The 21,692-nt window shown below is 61.5% G+C and overlaps 2 protein-coding genes across 4 annotated transcripts; one reads left to right on the top strand and one right to left on the bottom strand.

Moving 5' to 3' along the window:
* The first annotated feature begins 2,883 nt into the window (after positions 1-2,883).
* On the top strand, positions 2,884-16,971 carry LOC106112223 (thyroid adenoma-associated protein homolog). Its single transcript, XM_055797265.1, has 31 exons — positions 2,884-3,029; positions 3,521-3,698; positions 3,917-4,003; positions 4,286-4,313; positions 4,656-4,804; positions 4,997-5,119; positions 5,358-5,478; positions 5,749-5,900; positions 6,409-6,493; positions 6,772-6,908; positions 7,351-7,548; positions 7,945-8,641; positions 8,739-8,891; positions 8,984-9,093; positions 9,230-9,390; positions 9,638-9,804; positions 10,072-10,257; positions 10,802-10,947; positions 11,519-11,662; positions 11,976-12,080; positions 12,285-12,485; positions 12,775-12,925; positions 13,061-13,295; positions 13,423-13,662; positions 13,797-14,022; positions 14,144-14,350; positions 14,556-14,794; positions 14,963-15,145; positions 15,632-15,898; positions 15,981-16,186; positions 16,303-16,971. The coding sequence occupies exons 1-31, from the start codon at positions 2,905-2,907 to the stop codon at positions 16,572-16,574; spliced, it is 5,679 nt and encodes a 1,892-aa protein (XP_055653240.1). The 5' UTR covers positions 2,884-2,904; the 3' UTR covers positions 16,575-16,971.
* Positions 16,972-18,216: 1,245 nt separating this feature from the next.
* Positions 18,217-21,651, bottom strand: LOC101913015 (somatomedin-B and thrombospondin type-1 domain-containing protein-like). 3 transcript variants are annotated; one of them, XM_027780846.2, is made up of 6 exons: positions 21,151-21,651; positions 20,174-20,356; positions 19,986-20,076; positions 19,272-19,430; positions 18,694-18,812; positions 18,217-18,600 (listed from the first exon to the last, which is right to left on the bottom strand). In XM_027780846.2, the coding sequence occupies exons 1-5, from the start codon at positions 21,356-21,358 to the stop codon at positions 18,707-18,709; spliced, it is 747 nt and encodes a 248-aa protein (XP_027636647.2). In that variant the 5' UTR covers positions 21,359-21,651; the 3' UTR covers positions 18,217-18,600; positions 18,694-18,706. The 3 variants fall into 3 exon arrangements, with proteins under 3 accessions (XP_027636647.2, XP_055653248.1, XP_055653247.1); XM_055797273.1 differs by having other exon boundaries at positions 20,174-21,651; XM_055797272.1 differs by having other exon boundaries at positions 19,272-19,402; positions 20,174-21,651.
* Positions 21,652-21,692: the final 41 nt, after the last annotated feature.

Raw genomic sequence — 21,692 nt, 5'->3', positions numbered from 1 at the left:
CCACTGCTTGTTCCCAGGACAATTTAAAACTGCTCTGCAGCTTCAACTAACAGGCCTGGGTTGTCCAACCCAGACAATGGTAACATATGTCCTCGGTCCTTTAAAAATCCCTCTACACAGGCCCACACCAAGGAGATGCACAGGTGAGTGCTGTGAAACCACTACGCATCAAAGGTCCTCGTGGCATCTCATGACTTCACACTGAACAGCCCAGCAGCCTCTCCAGCACCACACAAAAATGAGAGCCAGTCTCCAGGAAAGCCACCACTCTGTCCCCATCCCTTTCTCCTGGGCCCTGCTTTCTGCCTGTGCTGCCTCACCCTGCTGGTCTCCAGTGCTGGGAAGAGATGCCCCAGAGCCGCTCTACCTGCGACCCCCAAACCTCTGTAAAATCTCACTTAAAAGCAAACCACTATTTTTTCTTCCATCCCTTTATTTGCCTCACCTTCAGCTATGCTGATGGCATAGCATAAATTATAAGCATGCTTTATGAATCTTTACATATTTGCTGTAGGTTTGAGAAGTTCACTGCTGTCCTGCCAAGCTGTCAGCGCTTCAGAGATGCCCAAACACCAGGCATCATGGCAAACTGCTCCCAGCTTTTATCCTTGTACCCAAATGCTAACACAGAAGGTGGACGCAGAGCCAGGTTCTGCTCCCTGTGCTGTGCCAGTCCAGAGGGACAGCAGGGAAGGTAAGCTGGGACATGCTGCGGGCAGGTGGAGGATCCAACCCGTTCTGCTCTTGGCTGTAATAATCATACACCTGAAGCGGATTAATTCTCCTTCCCCATCCTTAACAAAAGACGCCTTTCCCTGGCTTCCCTTGCCCGCCCCTGCCTTCTCACCGCACATGCACTTAGCCTATTAGGATCTCCGCTGATTGCTTTCTTTCATTCCTCCCATACCTTTCACTTCAGAAAATGGACTGGTAATACTTCTTTTATCAAAGAATTATAGGATTTAGGACCCAGATCTTACAAAGAGACTTTTGATAGCTGCTGGTAATCAAATCCCAATCGGCAGACACTTCTCTGCACCCTGTTACTGGAGAGGAATAAAGGAAAGGGATTATTGATGTTCTGTTTACTGAGCCTCCAGGAGATAGGATCGCTGGGCTATTTCATATTAGAAAAGGAAACGAAAATAAAACAAGAAAGAAAAAAAATGCAGACAAGGGAGGACAATATAGATATAGATAAAAAGAAAAGAAACAGGCTCTTATCATTTTCTTATTGGTTAAGGAGATTCCAAAGCCATTATAGAAGATTAGCAAAAAGGTTAATCTGCTTTAGCCGTTCACTTGTCAAAAGTGAATTTATAGTGTTTGAAAATCCTTCCTGTGGTGAAACCAGAAAAAAATCCCCCTCTCCATCCCCTGCCCTTCCCTTCTGCAGGCAGCACAAGGGGATGGGAACAGGATCTTTGGGGACCCTAAATCATGGGAGCACCCCCCCTGCCCTGCCCCTGTCTGGGTGCTGGCACACATGGGAGTTCTGGTTTGGCACTGTTTTCCCCCACTCCCGTAGGGGTGGCCATGGTGCTCAGGGGTAGAGGAGCAGGTCTGAGGGACATGACCATCCTCCTGCACTGCCTTGCCTTACCTGAGGTGAATCCTGGGCTGTTTCACTGGTTTATATTGGCAGCAGTCAGGGCATTTGGGCTTCCAGGATGATTTCTAAAGTGGGACAGAGATGGATGCTGCTGGCAAATGTTGCCAAAAACTACTGACTGGGGCCTTTCTGTCCCCAAGCACATCACTCACCCAGGGAACCACATCTCAGCATCCTCCCAGTCACCCAGCACAGACGCTGGCCCACGCCAGCCACACTCTCCTGGGCTGCCTGTGCTGCCAGCTCATGCAAGCGGCCGATGCCCATTGCTCGCCCCAGTGCCACTGTGAGAAACAACCCAGGGAAAAAACAGTCCTCCAGGGTGAACTCCAGCAAGGAGCACTTTCTCGATAGCTGCTGGGTGAAGTTCAGTGGGATGAGTTAGTCAGGAGTCATAAATATGTTTAATAAAGATACAGAAATCATAGAATGATAGAACAGTTTGGGTTGGAAGGGATCTTTAAATGTCATCTTAAAATCATGCCTGTTAAAATTGTTCAACCCTGTGCCAACTGACAAAAAGGACTTGGAGAAATAATTTGGATTTGATGATAGTTAACACCAAGTGTTAGAATAAATCTGTTTCTTTCTCCAAGGGCCATTCCATCCTGTAGGAAGAAGCAGAGTCCCTTTGCTGGGGGTTAGTGTTAATAGTGATGCTGGCTAGTAGGGAATGTTAGCTGACGGCGATGCTGGCTGATGGGGAGGCTGGCTAGTAGGGATACTGGCTAGTAGGGAATGTTGGCTGATGGTGATGCTGGCTAGTAGGGATGATGGCTGATGGTGATGCTGGCTAGTAGGGATACTGGCTAGTAGGGATGCTGGCTAGTAGGGATGCTGGCTAGTAGGGATGCTGGCTAGTAGGGATGGTGCCCATGGCATAGCAGGAGAACTGTGGAGGACCAAACCTCCTCTGACACAATGAAGCACGATGGAGTGAGACAACTATTTCTCTCCGAAGCATTTCATTTGGTGTCTCAGAGACCTCACAGCCACCATCCACGCTGTCCAGCTTCTGGGCTTGGCAGCAGCACCAGCTCCCCGGTGTTCAGCCCTCCTGGGTCTCGCACTCCCCACCCGCTGTGGCACCAGCTTTCAAATGCTGCTGCTTTTTGATCCCCGACTCGCAGCCCGCGGGGGCTGCAGCGCGGCGCCGGGGGCTGCGGGGAAGGCGAGCGGGGGCCGGGCGGGGGGGCTCGCCTCCGCCCGCGGCCCCCAGCACCCCCGGCGCCTGCCCGCCCGGAGGCAGCGCTAGGGGGCGCCGCTGAGCCGGCACGGCGCGGCCCAGCTCTATGGTGCTGGCGGCCCCGGCCATGGGAGCCGAGCGGGAGGCGCGGGCCTGCGCCGCCTTCTACGGGGCGCTGGGCATCGCGCAGCCGGCGCTCTCCTGCCTGCGCTGCCTGCGGCAATTCGCGGGGTAAGTGCACGGGCCCCGGGCGAGGAGCTCACGGCATCCCCTGGGCGCGGGTCCCCCGGGAATCCCCCGGCGCGGAGCCCCCGAGCACCCCGCGGGCGCGGGGAGGGAGGGAGGGGGCTCCGCTCGGCACGCGCCAAGGGGACCACTCGTCCCCGTTCGCATCCAGCCCGCGCTGCAGCGGCAGGGCAGCAGGTTTTAGGGGGTTTCGGGTCCTCCTGCCCGCCCTGCTGCGCCCCACCAAGGGCTTGCGTTGGCCGGAACGGGCTGGGCTGTGGAGTCGGAGCTTTGAGGAGTTCCTTCTCCCCCCTCCCCCGCACTGCGCAATGCTGGGCGCAGTTGTGGGAGAGGAGTGTTGCAAGCTGGAGCACTCCAACCCTAACCCCCATCAGGCTGGGGCACACCCACCCCGGTCCCCACCGAGCCAGGGTCTCCCCCCCACCGCAATCCCTACCAAGCCGGTGTATCCCCACCATATCCCTGTCCTGTTCCAGGAGTACTACCAAGAGATGCAAAGACAAGCACCTGGAAGAGGCTCTCCTGCTGTCGCGGGTGCTGAGCGAGGGTCTGCAGGCGCTGGGTGAGGCAGAGACTCAGCCCCTGCTCCGCTGTGTCTTGGCTTTCCAGATGGAGGCAACCAGCAGCTCCAGCTCCTTCCAGAAACTGGAACAGGTCTGTGGTGCAGCTGGCTGGGCTGTGGTTTCAGAGCAGCTACGGGCCCTGAGCGCTGGTGTCAGCCGCCTCTGCCCGCTGCTGGCGTGGCTTTGGTGCAGCTGCATCCGTACCGGCAAAGGGGCCTGGGCGACACCACAGAACTCCCCCAAAAGTGCCCTGCACTGGTGTCCTCAGGGGTCCCGGCAGGCCAACTGACTCGGGGTGTCTCTCGGCAGATTGTGACCTGGCTGGCGGTGGGGAAGGAAGCCCTGCTGGCCCAGGAGGTGGGCGCGCTGCTGGCTGGCCTGGTGCCACAGAGCGAGGTGAGAGGACCCCAGCTGTGCAGTGGCACTGGCGTTTGCAGGGGCTTGCTGGAGCCCTTGTGTGACAGGGACCTCCTGGTTTGGGCTGCCCGGGGTCCTTCGCTTTTCTTCCCACCATTCCAGGGCTTTGCCCTGCTTGCAGCCAGCGACACATGGCTGCCCATCACGCCAGCCTTTTGCTCATCCCCGGGACTGCTTCTGGCGCAGGCAGGACCCTCCTGCCCAAGGTACCGAGCCCCAGTATTTTGTCACACAGGACAAACTGTCCTTCTGCCCCTGCAGGTGCTGTCTCCTGGGGACCTTCAGTCAGGTCAGTCCGTGCTCCTTCCCCTCCGGGGGCTTCTCCCAGCTCACACCACCAATGTACAGGACAAGCCCTGCCCACCCAGACCGGGTCCTCTGTGCTCGTGGGAGGGGAAACAAGGGATCAGCCGGATCCGTGGGATCTCTGCACAGGTCCCAGTAGCACCCGATGGCTCTGCCCACCCACCTGGAACAGTTGGAAACCGGACAAACCAAAGCACCCCCTGCATCCCAGCCCCGTTCTCACCCCACTTACCAGCAGTGCAGCCCTTGGCTTAACCAGGAGCAGGGCTGGCTGCGGGCACAGTGCTGGGTGGGCCAGGGGCTGATGCTGTCCCCTCGCCCACAGTGTGCATGTTCATGGAGGAGAGCAGCCTGGGCCGGCAGCACTGGCGGCAGAACCTGGCCCCACTGCTGCAGTGCCTGGCCACCACCTTGCGCTGGGTGCTGCAGAGCCAGCCTATGCCTGGCGGCACGTGGGGCTACCTGGTCATCAAGGTAAGAGCCAAATCTGGGAGGTGGGGAAGGATCAGCCCCTGCAAGGGCTGGCGGGGCACTGGCAGCGATGTCCAGGAGGGATGTAACACACAGAGCCGCTTCAAATGGCCGTCCCTGAGGAATCACTGCTTTTTCAGGGGTGAGGGATACTGACAGCCATCCCTGTGGCCCCTGTCCCTCCTGCTCCTCCAGGCTTGCCTCCAGCTCTTCCAGGTGCTGCCAAAGGATGTAGCCCCCCTGGTGTGGAGCAGAGGGGGGAAGAGTGAGACCCTGCAGAGCCTCTTGGGACTGCTGCTGGGGGTGGCATGGGGGAAGGTGCGTATGGCCCCGGGGAGGGATGGTGCTGCCTGTCTTGGGGAGCAGAGCAATGCTGTCCTTCTCGGGTGCTTTCCCCATTCCCCTCCCTGAGGGAAGTCTGCAGAGACAGCCCCGGTGTCTGGGCTGTGCGAGGGACCCTGTGTAGTCACCTGCATGGGCGTGGATGGGGTGGTGAAATGGGGTTTGGTTTTAGATGGGATTTTGAGCTGTGCCTTTGCCTTCCCTGCGAGTCCAGGCTCTGAACAAGGACACAAGGCTGCTGGCGGGCACGGCCCTGAGCATGCTGGTGAACACAGCCCCTCAGCCCCAGGATGGGGCCAGCGCCGTGCTGACCCTCTTCCAGCTCCCCAGTCAAGGTGCGTGCTTCATCCAGAGCCGGGAACGGCCTCTGGCAAAGGGGACGTCAGCAACAGGTATGTTTGTGTGTGAGGGGACAGAGGCCAGTGCCACTCACCAGCAGTCCAAGCCGGACTCTGCTGCTGTGTCCCGTTCTCAGGGTCTGGGACCCCCAGCTGCCACCAGCCACCTCCCACAGTCACTCTTGAGATGAGCCAGGGCAGGCTGCTCTCAGAGCAGTGTTTGGGTTTGCCGTCTTTCTGCCATCCAATGCGGCCGTTTCCCATCAGGCACGGGGGAACTGAAGTTTGGGGAGCTGGCGGTGGAGGTCCCCCCCGACCTGGAGCCAGATGGGCTGGAGAAGCTGGTGCTCACCAGAGGTTTGCTGACATGCTGCAAGGTGGACATCCTCAGCTGCCAGCTGGAGAGCTTCACCCACAAGGTAGGAGAGCTCAAACCCAACGGCTGCGGCTTGAGAGAGCCCTGGAAGAGGGCTGGCAGCCACCGGCAGGGGCTGTGGATCCCTCGGGGATGGAGCCAGGCTGCACCAGCCACTCCATGCATCCTGCTGAGCACAGCGAGTTAGCCGGGGGCCTGCTTTTTCCAAAGACACTTGCACAGGGATTTTCCTCTCCTGGGGGCCTGAGAAGCCAGGCAATGCCAAAAGTAGCCCCTGCACAAGAGAAGCAGCAGCAGCAGTGTTTGCCCTGTGCTCCCACAGCATGAACCCAGGGCTGCGCCAGGCAGAGCGCAGCCTCCAGCTCTGCCACCTCCATCATCTCCCAAGTCCTCAGGAGCTGAGAACTTCCAGACAGGGAGCAAAAGCTAGCAATAAGCTGCTGTAAGAGCAGGAGAACCAGGCAGTGCTCTCCTTACCTGTCCTGTGGCAGGGTTTTCTCACCCTGGAAAGCCCTTGCCTGCCTGCTTCCTGAGCCACTGTGCTCCCACAGGCCTGCCTGCTGCTGGACGTGATCTTTCCTGCTGTGTGTGCCCTGACCAAGGAGCAGAAGGATTGCCACTACTACTGCTTCCAAGGTAGGAGACGACCCTGCCATGGCAGGGAGGTTTGAAACAGAGCCCCTATGGTGCTTCATCTTCTCCCAGGGAAGACGCTTTTTGGGATCCTGGTAGCTGGTTTGGACACTGCTCTTAATTTTTGCTGCAGCCCAATGGATATGAAGCCCCTTGGGCTCTTGCGTACCTAACAGGGAAACCGCTCCCCTTGCATGTGGGGTCCTTAAGCCCCTTAAGACCCAGCTTTGCCACAGGTAAGTCTGAGGGCAAGGGCTGCATGGAGCTCTCTGCTTTCACAGCCTGTGCCCTGTGGCTGCAGCACCTGCGGGAGAGCCTGCCTGCCATCTGGCGCCTGACAGGGACGCGCGTCCTGGCCCAGGACACCGAGCTCCTCCGGCAGCTTACCCAGCTGGTGTGGGACAACGCTGAGACCCCGGTAAGGCCAGGGTACCGAAGGGCCATGCCATGTCAGCCAGGAACAGCCCTTCCTTCTTTCATCTCAGCTGCTGTTCCCCTGCCCGTAACACACTCCTGCCTGTTTCAGCTCCATCAGCCGAATACAACCCCCTTGCCTGCAGCTGCCCAGCAGGGCAGGGGGACCTGCACTGCTGAGGCCAGGGCACTTGTCATACATGGGCACCTGTCACTGTGTCCCAGTGCTTCACCTTCCCCAGGCAGCACCCACCGGTGCAGTCCCAGCCTGTCTACATCTGCTGGCTCACTTGCCTGCCATCTCCACGTCCTCAGCTCTAGCCCTGCAGTCACGGGGCAGTGCTGAAAGCCCACAGCCGTGGGAAAGCAAAGGGTCTTTCTGATGCAGCAAGACAGGGGAGGGAGCCCACCCTAACCACTCCAGCTTGCTGTCCTTCTTCCCCCAGGTGGAAGGGGTGTCCGAGTTCATCCACAGCTCCTTCCGACTGCTGCTGGAGATCTACCACCTTGAGTGCCAGCACTTCCAGGACCAGGAGAGACCCCTCTACCGGCAGATGCTGCAGAGGGTGGTCTTGATGCCGTGGCAAATCAAAGCCAGATATGTGCCCCTGTGTGCCATCGTCCCCTACGTGGGCAGCCAGCAGGTAGGGAAGGCAGGGGGATGGGGAGGCTTGGTCACAGCTGGCACTGCTGCTGGGGTGGCACAGCCTCTGTCTGTTGCCTGTCACCTTCTCCTGCCCAGCTTAGCCATGGGAGCAGGCAGCCTTCGCAGCCAGGGGAGCCATCTTAGCATCACCCAAGGGATAGTATCCCTGGTGGGGTAGTGAGCTGCAGCAACAACGATGCATCCCTGGGGACTGCCGGCAGGGAGGGAAGCTTTGCTTGTTGATGCCCACCAAAAGCTGGCCAAAAGCACCTTGGGGTACCAGAGATGCTCAGTGTCACGGGCGACCGCAGTGTGGCCTGCACCTAGACCTGTCCCCCACCATATGGAACCTCCAACCTGACAGGGAGATGAGGGTCGTTTGCCTTTCTCCCAGGTGCTGGACACCTACCCGGACCTGCCGCAGCACCTCCTGAACTGTCTCTCCACCAACCACCTGTGTCCTGCAGCTGCTGAGGTCTACAAGGTCCTGGTGCGGCAGCAGTGCACCGAGTGGCAGGAGGGGCAGCAGGGCATGGAGGCGGCTCTGGCAGAGCGGTGGGCGCTGTGCTGGCTGCCCCTGCTCTCCCAGGCCCTTCGCTCCCCCCTGCCCATTCTGCAGAGCAACACTGCTAACCACCTCCTCACATGGACACTGCAGCAGCTCCCGGCCACCCAGGCACCACTGGCCAGTCAGTTTGGTGGCTGGGATGTGGCGTCGCTCCGAGCTTGGGTCTTGCTGCTGAAGGCACAGAAGAGCATGGCGGGGTCCCTGCTGCTGCAGGGCGAGGCGCTGGAGCGGCTCTCCTGCTGCCTGGGCGCCCGCGAGGAGGGTGTGCGGCTGGCGGCGCTGGGTCTCCTCTGTTGCAGCCCCAGCACCAACCGGCCCCTCTCGGGCACCGAGGTGCGGCTGCTGCGGGAGTTCCTGCCGCTCAACCTCAACTGCGACTCCTCCTCGTTCCGGCAGCTGCTGCAGGCAGCGGTGAGGAAGGCGCTGGTCCGGCTGCGGGACAGCTCGCTGGCCCAGCTGCGAGGGAAGGTGCCCCAAGGCAGCCAGCCAGGCGAGGAAGAGGGGCAGCTGCCCCAGGCAGTGGGTGAGGCAGCCACCCCAGCACCTCCATCACAGCTCCAGGGGATGGGCACGTGGGTGCCCAGCCTGGCACCACTCGCTGCCACGCTCTCTGCCCGCAGGCTTTGTGGAGTGGCTGCTGCAGCTCAGCATTGCCTCGCTCAGCCCAGGCTCCAACTACCAGAGGAAGAAGACAGCTCTGCTCCTGCTGGCTGCTGTCTTGGAGACCTGCACGGACACCTGGAGCCCTGACAGGAAGAAAGGCCAGCCCCCACGTGAGTACAGCCAGCCAGCCTGGAACATCACCCCTCGGCTGTGGGGGTGCTCGCCGCCGACCCCATCCCACTGCCCTGTGTCCCCACTGCAGGGACCATGGCCACCCTGCTGAGCTACGCCCGGCAGAGCGGCTGCTGGGACTTCTTCTCCCAGCCCAACTTGCTGGTGCTGCTGAGCTGCTTGCAAGACAGCACTAATGAGGTGAGTTTCATAAAGGTGAGATAAGGTCATGAAGACGCCTGCCTTGGCCTCCAGCAGGCTCAAGCCCACCCTGCTTGCCCTGCTCTGGATGCTTTTCCCCCTCCCATGTCCCAGCTCCCCCCAACTCTCTTGGCAGATCAGAGACTTGGCCTCAGAGCTGCTTGTCCGCTACTTCCCCGCCACGTTCCCCGAGCCCATCGCCCTGGCTCTCTTCCAGCTGGCCCAGCACATGCTGGGCAGCCCCCGAGTGCAGGAGGCTGAAGCTGGAGCTGTGCTGATGAAGATCATCCTGCAGAAGTACAAGCTCTTGGCTTCCCCGCCGCTGCGGTGCCACGGCAGCCCCCGAGAGTGTGTTGGCAGCACCGGTGTCTCGCCGGAGTCTGCGTTTATAGCTCGGGGCAGCAATGGCTTGGGTTTGAAATAGCCTAGCAGTGGGGAGCAGGGTAGGGTTGGGGTGCAGGAGCCTGCACCAGGGCAGGGAGGAGCTGCTTAGGAAAAGACGGACAGAAAACTTCCTCATGACAGCATCTGCCTCTTCCCCCAGGTCAGACAGCAGCACCATGAAGGTTTGTCACCTGGAGGCCAAAGCAGCCCCAGTGCTGCCCAACCGAGGCCTGTGCTTCGCTCAGCATCTTCTCCACATGCTGCAAGCCCAGTATGCGGTGGCGTGCCAGGACCTGCTGCAGGCAGCAGCCACTGCACCGATGCACGGTACGGCCCCAGCCTGGCAGGGCGGCAAGTGGCTCCTGCAGCAGGTCTCCTCCCTGGGAATTTGGAGCAGGCAGGAATCGTACAGGCAGGACTGAGGCCACGTCCTTGCTTCAGTTTCCCTGTCCTGCTGCTCCACTTGCCCAGCGTGCCCCTCGCCGAGGGGCCCTGCTTACTCCCCTGCTCACGAGCCATTTCAGCTGCAAGCTGAGGCAGGAGAGCTGGGGCTGCAGCAGCTACCGCTGTGACCAGAGATGGCTGTTTGTGCAGGAGCCATCGCAGCCCTGCGGCGGTGCCTGCTGCAGGTGCCGGAGGTGGCTGCCTCCATGCAGGCAGCAGAATTAGCGCAGAGCTGGCAGGAGCTCCTCACCCGCCTTGTGACCACAGCAAGAGACATCACCTCCTTCCTCCTGGGTGCTCTGCAGAGCCAGCAAGGCCCCGGTGCTGATGAGCAAGGTGAGCATGTCGCCAGCCCCAGGAACCACTGCCACCTCCACCACAGTCATCCTTGACCCAGCAGCCCTCCAGCCCTGGGAATGCACTTGCTTTGGCCTTGCTGCTTCTAGCAGGGGACAGCAGTGGGGCTGGGAGTGAGGTCCAAAGCAGGACACACAGGCAAGGATGCGCCAGGCAAACTGCGGGAGCAGAGCGCTAGTGCCTGCTTGGGTCCCTTTCTCAACTGCACATGGGAATGGCAACAGAATGAGAGGCAAAAGCCTTCCAGAAGCAGCAAGGCACTTGCCAGATCAAAGCAGCTTGGGAGCGCAGGGGCTGGCAGAGCCCTTACAGCAATGGCTCGGAAAGAGCAGCGGGGTAAAGTACACTCAGTGTCCTGAGTGGGACACACTGTAGGACAGAAGCCACTGCCATCCGTGTGCACTCCGAACAGGGGACCGTGGGTCCCCCAACCCGCCAGCAGCATCCCACTCCCTCTGCCCCACACTCCCCGCAGGCACTGCCCCACACCGCTCCACTCAAACCAGGCTTCTCCCTTTTGCAGCTGCTGCCCCATCGTTTGCTGACATGGGAAATGCCATCGGCTCCCTCATCATGCAGGGGAAAGGCCGGGGGCAGGAGGAAGAGGACTCAGTCCTGCTGTCAGAGGAGCACAGCCTGATCCTGACCTGCTGCTGGGTATCAGTGAAGGTAGGCACCCCTCCCCTTGGCAGCGGGGACCGGACCAGCCCGGCATGGCACCCACCACCCAGCCCAGCAACTGGGCTCTTTAGCCCCCCTTGGGGCATTCACCCTCCCTGGGGACCAAGGGGGAATCTCTGCCCTTACCTCGGAACTGCCACACTCATCCTCACCCGCTGCCAGCAAGGGTGCAGCCACCACCCTCCCCAAAAGCAGCCACCTCCCTGCTGGCCGTGATGTAGCCCCCTGGTTCCCAGGCGCTGACAGACCCCAGCTGCGGCACTGACTGCAGCCCTGCAGCCGCCCCTCCTGGCATCTCCACAGCCTCACCAGTGGCTGCCTGGAAAAAGGTCACCTCCACCACACAGGCCTTGCAGCTGCCTGGGAAATGGCCGTGCCACGGAGCCCGCGCGTGTCGGTGGGCATGCTGGCGGTCAACTGCCCAATGGCACCGGCAACCGAGGGTGCCCATGCTGGAGGTGACAGTGCCTGCTGTGCTTCCCTGTGGCAGCGATGGTGGAGCAGGGCAGGAATGGGGCAGCCCCACTGCCAGTCCCGGTGACCTTCCACTTCTTCCCAGGAGATAGGGCTGCTCCTGGGGGGCCTGGCCAAGCTGCTGCTGGCCCCGGCGCTGAGTGCCGGATCGGGGCCCCTCCTGTCGCTCCCCACCCTGCAGACAGCCACCAGAGTGTTCCAGGAAATCCTGCTGCGGTGCCGGCACTGGGTAAGAGCGTGTCCCACCTGCGGTGGTGTGGGCCCTTGCCCACCCCTCCAGCTGTCTCCCTGCCCTGGGCCAATAGCCAGGGGCTCTCACTGGCACGCAGGAGGGTGAACACAGAGGGGCAGGGTCTGCTCTGGGGCAGGACATGGGGCTGGAAGCCCCCGTCTGGGATCCCAGTGCCAAACCCCGCCACAGCCCCACCACCATCATGCCTTCTTGTTTTCTCCTTGTCCTTTGCAAAGAGGTTTCTGGGGGCCATGGGGGGCTAGTGGATGCAGCCTCTGGGGTGCGGGGGCCTGACACCGCTCTGCCCTAGGGAGCAGTGGAGGGCTGCAGCATGGGCTTCACCAAGTTCTGTGCCGCTCTGCTGAACCACCCAGACGCAGAACTGCAGGCCATCCCACAGACTGTGCTGGAGCAGGTACCGTGCCTGTTCTGCCCGACGCTCCCCCTGTGCCCTGGGGAACCACAGGGCCACGTTCCCCCAACCCTGGGGCGAGCACCCACCTGGCAGTCAAGACACTGCAGTGCAGGGCTGGTGCAGCCTGTGCCCTCCCCTGCAGAGCAGCTGCAGGCTCCAGCCAGCAGGTTTCCAGCCATATCTTGGGTGGGTTTTGTTCCTCAGGGCCTAGAAGCGCTGAGCGGACCCCGGAGCAGCTCAATCACGCGCCGTGCCGCCGGCTTCCCCATGCTCTTCCTCTGCATTGTCAGTGGGGAGGCCCCGGCACTGACACGGCCCCTGCTGACCCGCTGCATCCAGACGCTGCTGGCCTTGGCCACCATGGCGCTGCCGCAGGACTGGGACCAGACCCTTGACCTCCCGCAGGTGAGTACAGCGGGCACTGAGCTCCTGGCTGCTGCAGCCCATCTGGGGACAGGGTGATCTGTGTGAGGTCCCCTAAAGAGAGCCGCACCGGGTACTCCAGCATGAGGCTGCGCTAGCGCAGAGACCTCGGAGTGAGCAAAAATCTGCAGCCCTGGCCACGCTGCCCATGCCGGCAGCCCGAGAGCTGACGGCCCCTTGGCTCCCGCGTCTCTTCCCACCATCTTCCCTTTGCATGGAAGCCCAAGCCCCTCCCTGTGTGGTGCCGCTGAGCCCTGTGCACTCTTGCCAGGTGTGTGCCCTCCACGTGCTGCAGACGCTGGTGCGCGGCGCAGGGCTGGGTGGTGCGCTGCTGCGGCACGCCACACCGATGGTGGCCCTGGCACTGCGGGGCCTGGGCTCACCGTGCTGGGCTATGAGGAACGCAGCCATCCAGCTCTTCAGTGAGTACTGAGCAGGAGAGATCCCTGCCGAACTGGTGCAGCCCTCCAGGGTTGGGACCCTGGCTGGGGTGAAGGGTGGGGTGTCCGGCAGGGGCTGGGTGGGACCTGATGCTGCTTTTGGCTCTGTCCCTGCAGGTGCCCTCACGTCCCGGCTGCTGGGCCAGCAGCGGAGCTGTGGGGAGGGCTGCCCGGCGGAGGGGGTGAGCCTGCAGGCCTTCCTCGGGCAGCATCCCCAGCTGGGCGCCGTGCTGCTGGGCGAGCTGGAGGCGGCCACGGGGCCCACCCTGGGGGGGCCCTGCCTGCGCCCCGCTCTCCACGCCATCCTCACCCTCCTGGCTCAGCTGCAGCCCAGTGCCGACGACCCTGGCAGGTAGTGGGGCAGTGGGGATGCTCTGCCTCAGCCATGGGCTCCTGCAGTGGGAGGTGGTCCCATGGTGCCTTGGGGGGTTTCACTCCCACCGAGAGCATCACTGCATGGTCCCTTTTTTGCTCTGCAGCCCCTCTGCTCACTTTCTGGAGCCGCTGCTGGGGCTGGCAGGGAGCCCCATCTATGCCGTGCGAGCAATGGCTGCCAGGGCGCTGGTGCCCGTCGTCCCACAGCCCCAGCGCTGTGGGCTCCTCCTGCAGCTGGCCCAGCAGCTCCCTGACTCACCCGGACAGGTCCGCTCGCACAACACTGTCCATGGGTGCCTGCTGCAGATGCAGGCACTGCTGGCCCCCACCCCAGGCACCAGCGGGTGAGTGGTCCCGTGCTGTCTCCCTGCCCGTGGCCCCTGTGGTTGCCCTACACCGAGACACAGCTTTTTGGCCACAACACAGCGCCCGCTGCGGTGCCAGGGACCCTGTGCTAAGGCAGCGTGTCTCCCCCCAGGCTGTCGGCCGAGGCGCTGCGCCCCGTGGCTCTGCAGCTGGAGGCGCGGGGCTGGCTGCTCACCCCTGCCCAGCGCTGCCCCCTCATCCGCGCCACCTTCCTCCAGGTCCTCGCCCTCCTGCCCGCATCGTTCAGCCACAGCTTCACCCAAAGCATCTACAATGCCATCAGCACTGAGCTGGGCAGCCTCCCACCGCGGGGGAAGCCAGGATGCGCCGAGCTGCAGGTGCTGCTGCGTGCCTGGAAAGTCACGGCCATGGCCGCCCTGGCAGCGAGCCTGGGGGTGGGGGGTGGGGACCCCTTACTGGAGGCCGAGTGTTGGAAAGGGGATCCTCATTTTCCTCCAGGTGGGCTTGGCCGTCCTCCACCAAACCATGGCCCGCTTTGTGTGCAGCGAGGCAGCCCGGCTGGTGGATAGCGAGCGGATTGGCGCTGCCTGCTCGCTTCTCCGGCAGCCGAATCCCGATGTCCAGCTTGCTGTCCTGAGCTGGGTGATCTCCAGGGCAGGAAGAACGTGCGAGGAGCTGGAGAAGGCTCTTGGGCTGACATTGCTGGTATGACAAGGCTCAAAAGTCACCAAGGAAAGCAGAGGGTCCCCGATGCACTCCACGGATGAGATCCTGGGTGCTCACTGGGAAACGCTGTGCTCCCTGGGCTGAGGGTGCATGGGTGCAGGGCACTTGCCCGGTTGTTGCTGAGGTTGCCACCCCACGGTGCCGGGGCCACTAACCATGAACATTCTTTCCTATTGTCAACTAGGAGAGCTTGTGGTTGGTGCTGCGAGAGAGAAGGGACAAAGAGTTCCTGAGATTGTACCTTGAGGCTTTGCTGCATCTTTGCAGAGACCCCTCCTCGTGGTCGCAGGAAGCTTCCTGTAAGCTCCAGGGCTCCTCGGCAGCATGTCTGAAGATGCTGCTGCACGTGGTGGAGGCTGAGTGTCCTGGTCCCGACCTCCTCTTCCAGGCACTGTGCTCTGCCAGCCTGCTGCTCGCCCACTGGTAGGTCCCTGCTGCTGCCAGGGGGGCTCTGCCTGGCTCTTCCAGATCTTTCCTTAGTCCTTGCTGGAAACAGAGCCCTGACTTCTTGCCTATACAGCACAGCTTTGCGCCTGGGTCCTGCGACCTCGGGTGTGCCTGAATTCCCTCTTCTTCCCTGGCCTCTGGCAGGTTCGGGGACGAGGCCAGCCCGCTGGTTGAGCGATGGTGCACAGCGCTGGAGGAGTGCAGCCGGTCCGCTTCATCCGAGGTGCTGCGGCTGGCGGCTGCCCGCTCCTTGCAGATGGCAGGTGCCGACGTGGTGCGGCGATCCCTGCACGCTGCCTGTCCCTCGCTTGTCCCCGTGGCTCTGCGGTAGGTTACTGAGCCCATCCCCTGGGGTGGCCATGCTTGCAGGAGCAGTGCTGCCCGTGGTCATGGTGCATTCCTAGCAGCACTGCTCCTTGGAGCCCAAGCCCCAGTGTGCTGCAAGTTAATTGACTCTGTGAAAAGTTTCCCCAGCAAAAAATTCAAGGGTGTTAAAGAAAACCCCACTCATTCAAAAATCACTAGCACCCAAGAGCTTGCAACTTACAAAAAAATTGTGGGTGACAGTTTAATAGAAGCAGCCAGTCCCTTATGAGCAGCAAACTGCATCGTTGGGTCCCTCGATCCCCGTCGCAGTCCACACCATCCTAAGCTGCAAGCTCTTGGGTGGTGGCTGTGCCTTTCACAGTCCAGGAGAAAAGTCCCTTGGGGAAGCATTGCCTTGGAAGTTCATCCTTCCCTCCCCTTCAGACAGGCTGAAGATGCTCTGGGAGGTGCAGTGGCCTTCCCTTCCCTTCTCTTCCCTTTCGCCAGGCTGATAAACGTGGGCATTCACCTTCTGCAAGATGAGGAGCAGGAGGTCCGGCACGAGGCCTCGGGTTTTGCCAGCCTCCTGCGGCAGGACCCCAGGGGGCTGCTCCAGCACGGCTGCATCTTTGTGCAGGACAACATGGGGCTCCAGAGCCTCCTGCAGCTCCTCCTGAGAGAGTTTGGGGAGTACCCTGAAACCTTCAACTCGCTACTGCGGCACCTCCCCGTTCTCGATCTCAGGGGCATTGTGGAGGAGTTGGAGGCAAACAAGTGAGCTGCCAGACCTGCGGGCTGCAAGGGGGACCGTGGCACCGGCCCTTGGCTTCACTTGTGCCTTGGCTTTACTCCCCAGAGCCACCAGCCTGTACAAGGAGGATGAACCCAACGTTTTTGCAGAGCCGGCTGTCTTGGCCCAGCAGCTGCTTCCCATCCTGCGGCAGCTCTTGGACAAGGCACACGCCAGCAGCCCGCTCCGTGCCTCGGCTCTGCGCTGGCTGGCGGCTGCGGGCCCCAGCGTCCTACAGGACCTGCAGTACTGCAGGCACCACTGGAGCCAAGGTACAGCGCTGCACGAAGCCCCTGGGGCAGACAAGTTGATGTCCTTGTCCCCCAGGCCAGCTGTGCCTGGGGGGACCCCAACCCGCTCATGCCTCCTTCGCCCGCTCTCTCCGCAGGGGCTGCTGCCCGTGGGGGGATGAAGGCGCTGGGCTGTTCCAGGCTGCACGCAGCCGTGGCTGTGCTGCTGGTGAGGGCACAGCTGGTGGCACAGGCGCTGCAGGTGCTGGGGGAAAGTGCCACCACCGTGCCAGGGCTGGGTTGCAGCACCCAGGAGCTGGAGCAGGAGCTTGTGCTGGTGCAGGGGCTGCTGGTGCAGTGTGGGCTGGCCCCTGTGCTGAGCCAGGGCAATGCACCGGGGGAACAGGGACCACCATCTGGAGCTGCCTGACAGCTCTGGGCATGGAGCGGTGTCACACCAAGCCCGGTAGCCATGAGGCTTCTGGCTCACACTGCCACATCCCACCATTTGCTGGATGCTCTCTGGCTGCCAGCCAGGACTGCAGGTTCGGTGGTGTAACTCAGGGGAACCCCACTTGCCGTGCGGGACACACTCACTTCGTTCCCAATGTTTTCTAACTCCCCATCCCCATCCCAAGGCCACCAGTATGGCATCACTGGGGGCACTCCTGCCTGTGGTGTGGCATCCCTGCCCTTGGGCCTGCGTGGGAGGAGGAGACACATGCCCTGGACCCCTCGTACCCCCTTGTGCTGCTCGAATCCAACCACCTGGTTTTTAAGCCGTGGCCAGCCTGGGCTTTATCCCGAATAAAGAGGCCAAGAACATCCTCAATATCAAAGCCTTCTAATTTCCCTGCTCAGGAGGGGTGGTGGGGAGGGGGGGCTCTGGTGGGAGCCAAACGCATCATGGGGGAGCAGACAGGCTGCAGCCCCCAACTGCAGCCCAGGGGCTCAACCCCCAAACCACAAGGCACACAGACCCCCGGGAACATCCAGCCCTGCAGGTGCTGCCCTGGCTCACAGCTGCAGACAGCCGATGGGCAGGTGAAGACCCAGTGCCCCGCATCCCCCCAGCCCCAGCGCTGCCCCACCTCAGCATGGAACAGGATGCGGCCACATCTGCTTCCCGTGGCTGTCTGCCCAGCACCCACACTGGCCCCGGCCCAGCGGAAGGGGAGCGGCGGCAGCCAGGGACCTGACCGGGTGCACGGCCCTGCTACCACCACCAGATGCAGCACATTGAGGTGGCTCAGGGGAAAGGCCGAATCCTGCAGGTTAAGCTTTTGGGAGGCTGCGGGATGGCTGGCAGGGAGTGATCCTGGGGTCTGCTTTCAGCATCGCCATCCCAGCCCGGCAGCCTGACTTCCCGTGGAGAGCAGCTGGGCTGGGAGGGCTGTGCAGCAATGGCAGGGGCATGAGAAAGGGCGGGAGTAGGCAGTTCCCTGTGGCTCTGCATCCCCTCTCCATCTCTAGTGGGTTTCTCTGCTCCGCTCAGGCCATCCATCAGTGCCACAGTGGTCTCAGCCCAGCTGGTGAGGCCATGTCAGCGTGGCTGGGGAGTGGCGGCAGAAGCAGAGCCAGCTGCAGATGGAGATCCTGGAGCTACAGGAGACCTTGCAGCTGCAGAAGGACAAGATCCTGCGGGAGAAGGAGAAGGTCCTCCTGGAAATCATCAAACTGCAGGGAGCTGGGCACCTGGCAGTCTGCAGGAGCTGGGGCAGCCCAGGACCACAGTCCCCACTGTGGGGATGGGGACAGCCCACTCCTCCTGGGATGGGCATTGGCTGCTGACCTGCAGCCGGGCTGCCATGGGATGTAGCAGGGATGGCTGTGCCATGAGCTGCCCTCTCCTTCCCACCTCCAGATGCGGGGCTGTGCCCACTTTGAGCTCCCCCCTGCCTGCCTGCGCGCCCTCGGCCAGCCCGGCGAGAGCCAGCCCTGGCATGGCACGGCATCCCCTCACAGCAGCCTCATCCTGCTGAGGTGGGGGTTTGGATGGGCCCCTCAGTGGGGGATGCCGAGCCGCATGGCTAGACCCAGACCCCCACCAGCACCATTGCCCCTGTGCAGACTGCGGGTGCCTCTGTTTAATTTCCCTCTGCAACCCCCAGCACGAAGCTGAGCCGCCCTTCCTGGCTCACCGACACTGCACTGCAGCTGGGCCAGCCCAAACACACAGAGATGCCATCTCCATCCTCATGTTGCTCGCCAATGGCCGCTCATTGCATGGCAGGATGTCATGACTGACCATGACATCATCGTGTTGTCCTCCCATGTACCTGCCGCATCATCTTCTTACCCAGGCTGAACCTCAGCCTGACATTCTTCCACCATTAATCACCACACTTTCACAATTCCCTTATTTTTAATTTTTATGAGCAGGGCTTTCTTCCCATTCTTCAACAAAATACTTAATGGAAAATGCGTGCAGTCAGCTCCAAGGGCGAGCAGCGAGCCTGCAGGAGGGTGAAATTATAAAAGACACCACGTTTTTATATCATCACCTGCCTCCCCAGCAAGGAGCAGTGGCACGGGGAGGCTCAGCTTACCTTCCTGGGGGGGCTACACAAAGATGAGAGCCGGCGGGGGGCAGGCACAGCCCTGCCGCAGCCCCTCCTGCACCCACGAGCCCTGGCACCCCAGCACCGAGGCGGCCACCCAAAACGTCCTGGAAGGAAAAGCCAGTGAGAGCTGGGGCGTGCCATGAGCAATTCAATACACTTTTTTTAAAAAATTGCATATATTTCTATATATAATATATACAATAATACATGTCGGCAGTCAGACTAGATGGTCATTGTAGGTCCCTTCCAGCTGAAATATTCTCTTCTATTTAAATATATCTATTTTTATATTATGTATTATTGTTTTATAGTACCTATTATTGATGTATCCTATCATATTAAGTTATATTATATTATCCTACAATATTATGGCATATTATAGTATTATCATATTGTGGCATACCATAATATAATGTTAGTTTTATCTATAAATACATTATAATTAAGAATAGAAAAGGAAGATGACTCAGGGGCATGGAGAGATGCTCCCCATGGGGAGGGCACACATGCCCCTTCAGGGTGCATTGCGCCCCCAAAGCCCCCCTCCCCCTGTTACCACCCACCTGGCTCCTTGCAGCCCATGCCCGACGCAGTGGGGCCGGCGGTGGGACGTGCCCCCCCGGCACTTGACACACACCTGCTTGTCCCGGCGCAGGTGGCGGCTCCAGGCCCGCCCGTGGCACAGGGGGCCCACCTGTGTCAGGCGAAAATAGCCACAGTAGCTGGGGAAGGGGGGAAAGGAAGGGAAAAAGGGAGGAAATGGGGGGAAAAAAGGGGAAAAAGGTGATTGGAGGGTAGGGAAGAGGTCGTGGTGTTTTCTTGATGGATGGGGGGGTGCAAAGGGGCCATGGTTTTGGGGGGGGGAGATGGAGGGTAATGGCTGTGGGCGTTGCAAAAGGGCCGCAGCTCTAAGAGGGGGCGCAAAGGGATGATAGCTTTGTATGGGAATGCAAAGGGGCCGTGGTCTGGGGGGTGGGGAGGGTAGTGGCTCCAGGGGGGCAAGGCCACCATAGCTCTAAGAGGGGAGTGCCAAGGGGCCATGGTTTTGTAGGGGGTTGGAAAGACGCCATGGGGTTGGGGCAGGAGAGAACGGTGTTGGCTCTGGGAGGGTACAAAGGGGTCATGAGTCCAGGAGGGGGTGCAAGGGGGCCATGGTTTGCAGGGGGGAGACAGGTAATGGCCAGGGGGATGGCCAAGAGCCCTTGGGTCTGGGGGTTGCAAAGGGGTCGCAGCTTTGGGGAGGGGTGTGTGCAGAGGGGCCCCAGCCCTACACCTACCCCGATGGCTCCTCCAGCAGCAGCCGCCCAGCTCTTCGCCAGGGATCCCTGAAGTCCCGACTGAAGGAGTCAGGTAGTATCTTGGCCACCTCTGGCAGAAGACCAGCCAGGAAGGCAGGGGGGACACACAGGGATGATTAAAAGCACCCTGGCAGAGGGAGGTGGGCATCCCGTGGGACCCACGTTACCTTTGGCCGTCCCACAGGTCGGGTGCTCCCCCAGGCAGCCACGGCGCTGCTTGAGGTCTGGACAGGGCTCCCCTCCGTGCTGGGGTGGGACGGTGACCTGGCGGCTGCGGGCCTTGCTGCCAACCCCGCACGGGGAGCTGCACCTGCTCCAGGGCCCCCAGGGCCCCACCGTGCAGCCCACCGCTGCCGGCCGAGCGGGTGGGATGGAGGGAAAGGAGAGCATCAGTGGCATGGAAGATGGAAGGAGGGGAGCAGGGGAGATGTGGCACAGCTGAAGGGAGAGGGGAGGAAGGAGAAGGGCCAGGGTGACCTGGAAGCCCCTTTCCCCTGACCCCCGGCCGGGGGCTGCCCCACCAGCGCGGTGGCATTGTGTGCCGCTTCCGCAGGCCTTGATCCCCGCACCGCTGCCGCGGCTCTGCATCGCGCTGAGCTGGGACCCCACTAATCTCCCTGGAGATTAAGGAGGGCTGACCGCTGCAATTGTCCAGGGGGCCGCAGGCAGCACCCGCCCGGGCTTGGGTCACCAGGGCAGGCTGGCTCTGCACCCCCCCCAAGCCCATGCTCCCTGTTTGTCACCCCCAGTGCAGCCCCTGGCTCCCACGTCCCCGCGCAAGGTCCTGCCCGCAGCCACGGCAGAGGTGATGCCCAGGCTCCTCTTCCTTGGATCCCACGCTGATGGCGCTGAGGCTTGCAACGACAGCGCTACCTACCCGTCAGCTGCAGCCCACAGGCTGCCCTGCAGGCTCTCTTATTGCACTGGGAGCAACCAGACGTTCAGTGTGGAAAAAAGTGGAAAATCAGGATATTGCTCCAAATCCAGCCCAGCCGGCATGCCAGATGCATCCTGTTACTGCTCCAAGTACGGGGCTAACCGCTACCAGCAAGCTCCTGCCACCAGCTGCAGCAGCCCAGGCTGGTGTCCCCTGCCCTGGGGCTGCCCCGGCACGGGGTACCGGCCATCCCCTCCCGGCACTCACCGGCATGGCGGCAGGTGGCATGGTAGTCCTCGCAGCAGTCGCCTGTCCTCACGCAGTACGAGTCGCAGTAGCAGTGAGCCCGGCGGGCTCCCGGTGCCCAGCAGGCATTGTTCCTGCCCGGGCAGCACCGGTGCCGGCAGCTGCCCGTGGCACCCACCAGGTAGCTGGTGGCCAGCAGCCAGCCCCCACTGAGCAGCAAGCCCCACATGGCACCGGGACCCTGTGAGCCCCCAGGGGACAGCTTTCCCCTGGAGGGATGGCTTTCGAATGCTGGGTGAGGCGCAAGGGCTGTGGGAGCCCTGGCCGCACCGCCCCTGGGCTGGGCGGGGGGACAAAGCCCATTCCCTTCTGCTCCACCGCCCCTTGCCAGTCCAGCTCTTCACTCCACGGCCAGAGCCAGGACTTAATAAAATTAACCAGGACGGTTAATGAAAAGCTGTGCATGGGACAACGCAGCCCTGGAGCTGCCCGGGAGCATCCATGAACAGGCACTGCTGGGCTGAAGCCGACGCTCCCCTGGGAGCACCAGTGTGACACGATGG

Source organism: Falco peregrinus, chromosome 2 (assembly GCF_023634155.1).
Source record: "Falco peregrinus isolate bFalPer1 chromosome 2, bFalPer1.pri, whole genome shotgun sequence".
Taxonomy (NCBI): domain Eukaryota; kingdom Metazoa; phylum Chordata; class Aves; order Falconiformes; family Falconidae; genus Falco; species Falco peregrinus.
The sequence above is the reverse complement of the archived record's forward strand: the minus strand, read 5'-3'. Positions and strand labels throughout refer to the sequence as shown.

Coding starts and splice junctions, on each gene's coding strand:
- LOC106112223 (XM_055797265.1), top strand. CDS start 2,905: ATGGTGCTGGCGGCCCCGGCCATGGGAGCCGAGCGGGAGGCGCGGGCC. Junction 12,486..12,774: donor AGACCCTTGACCTCCCGCAG/GTGAGTACAGCG, acceptor CACTCTTGCCAG/GTGTGTGCCCTCCACGTGCT. Junction 15,146..15,631: donor CTTGTCCCCGTGGCTCTGCG/GTAGGTTACTGA, acceptor CCCTTTCGCCAG/GCTGATAAACGTGGGCATTC.
- LOC101913015 (XM_055797272.1), bottom strand. CDS start 20,594: ATGCAGAGCCGCGGCAGCGGTGCGGGGATCAAGGCCTGCGGAAGCGGC. Junction 20,077..20,173: donor GACCTGTGGGACGGCCAAAG/GTAACGTGGGTC, acceptor GTCTTCTGCCAG/AGGTGGCCAAGATACTACCT. Junction 18,813..19,271: donor CATGGGCTGCAAGGAGCCAG/GTGGGTGGTAAC, acceptor TTTTCCTTCCAG/GACGTTTTGGGTGGCCGCCT.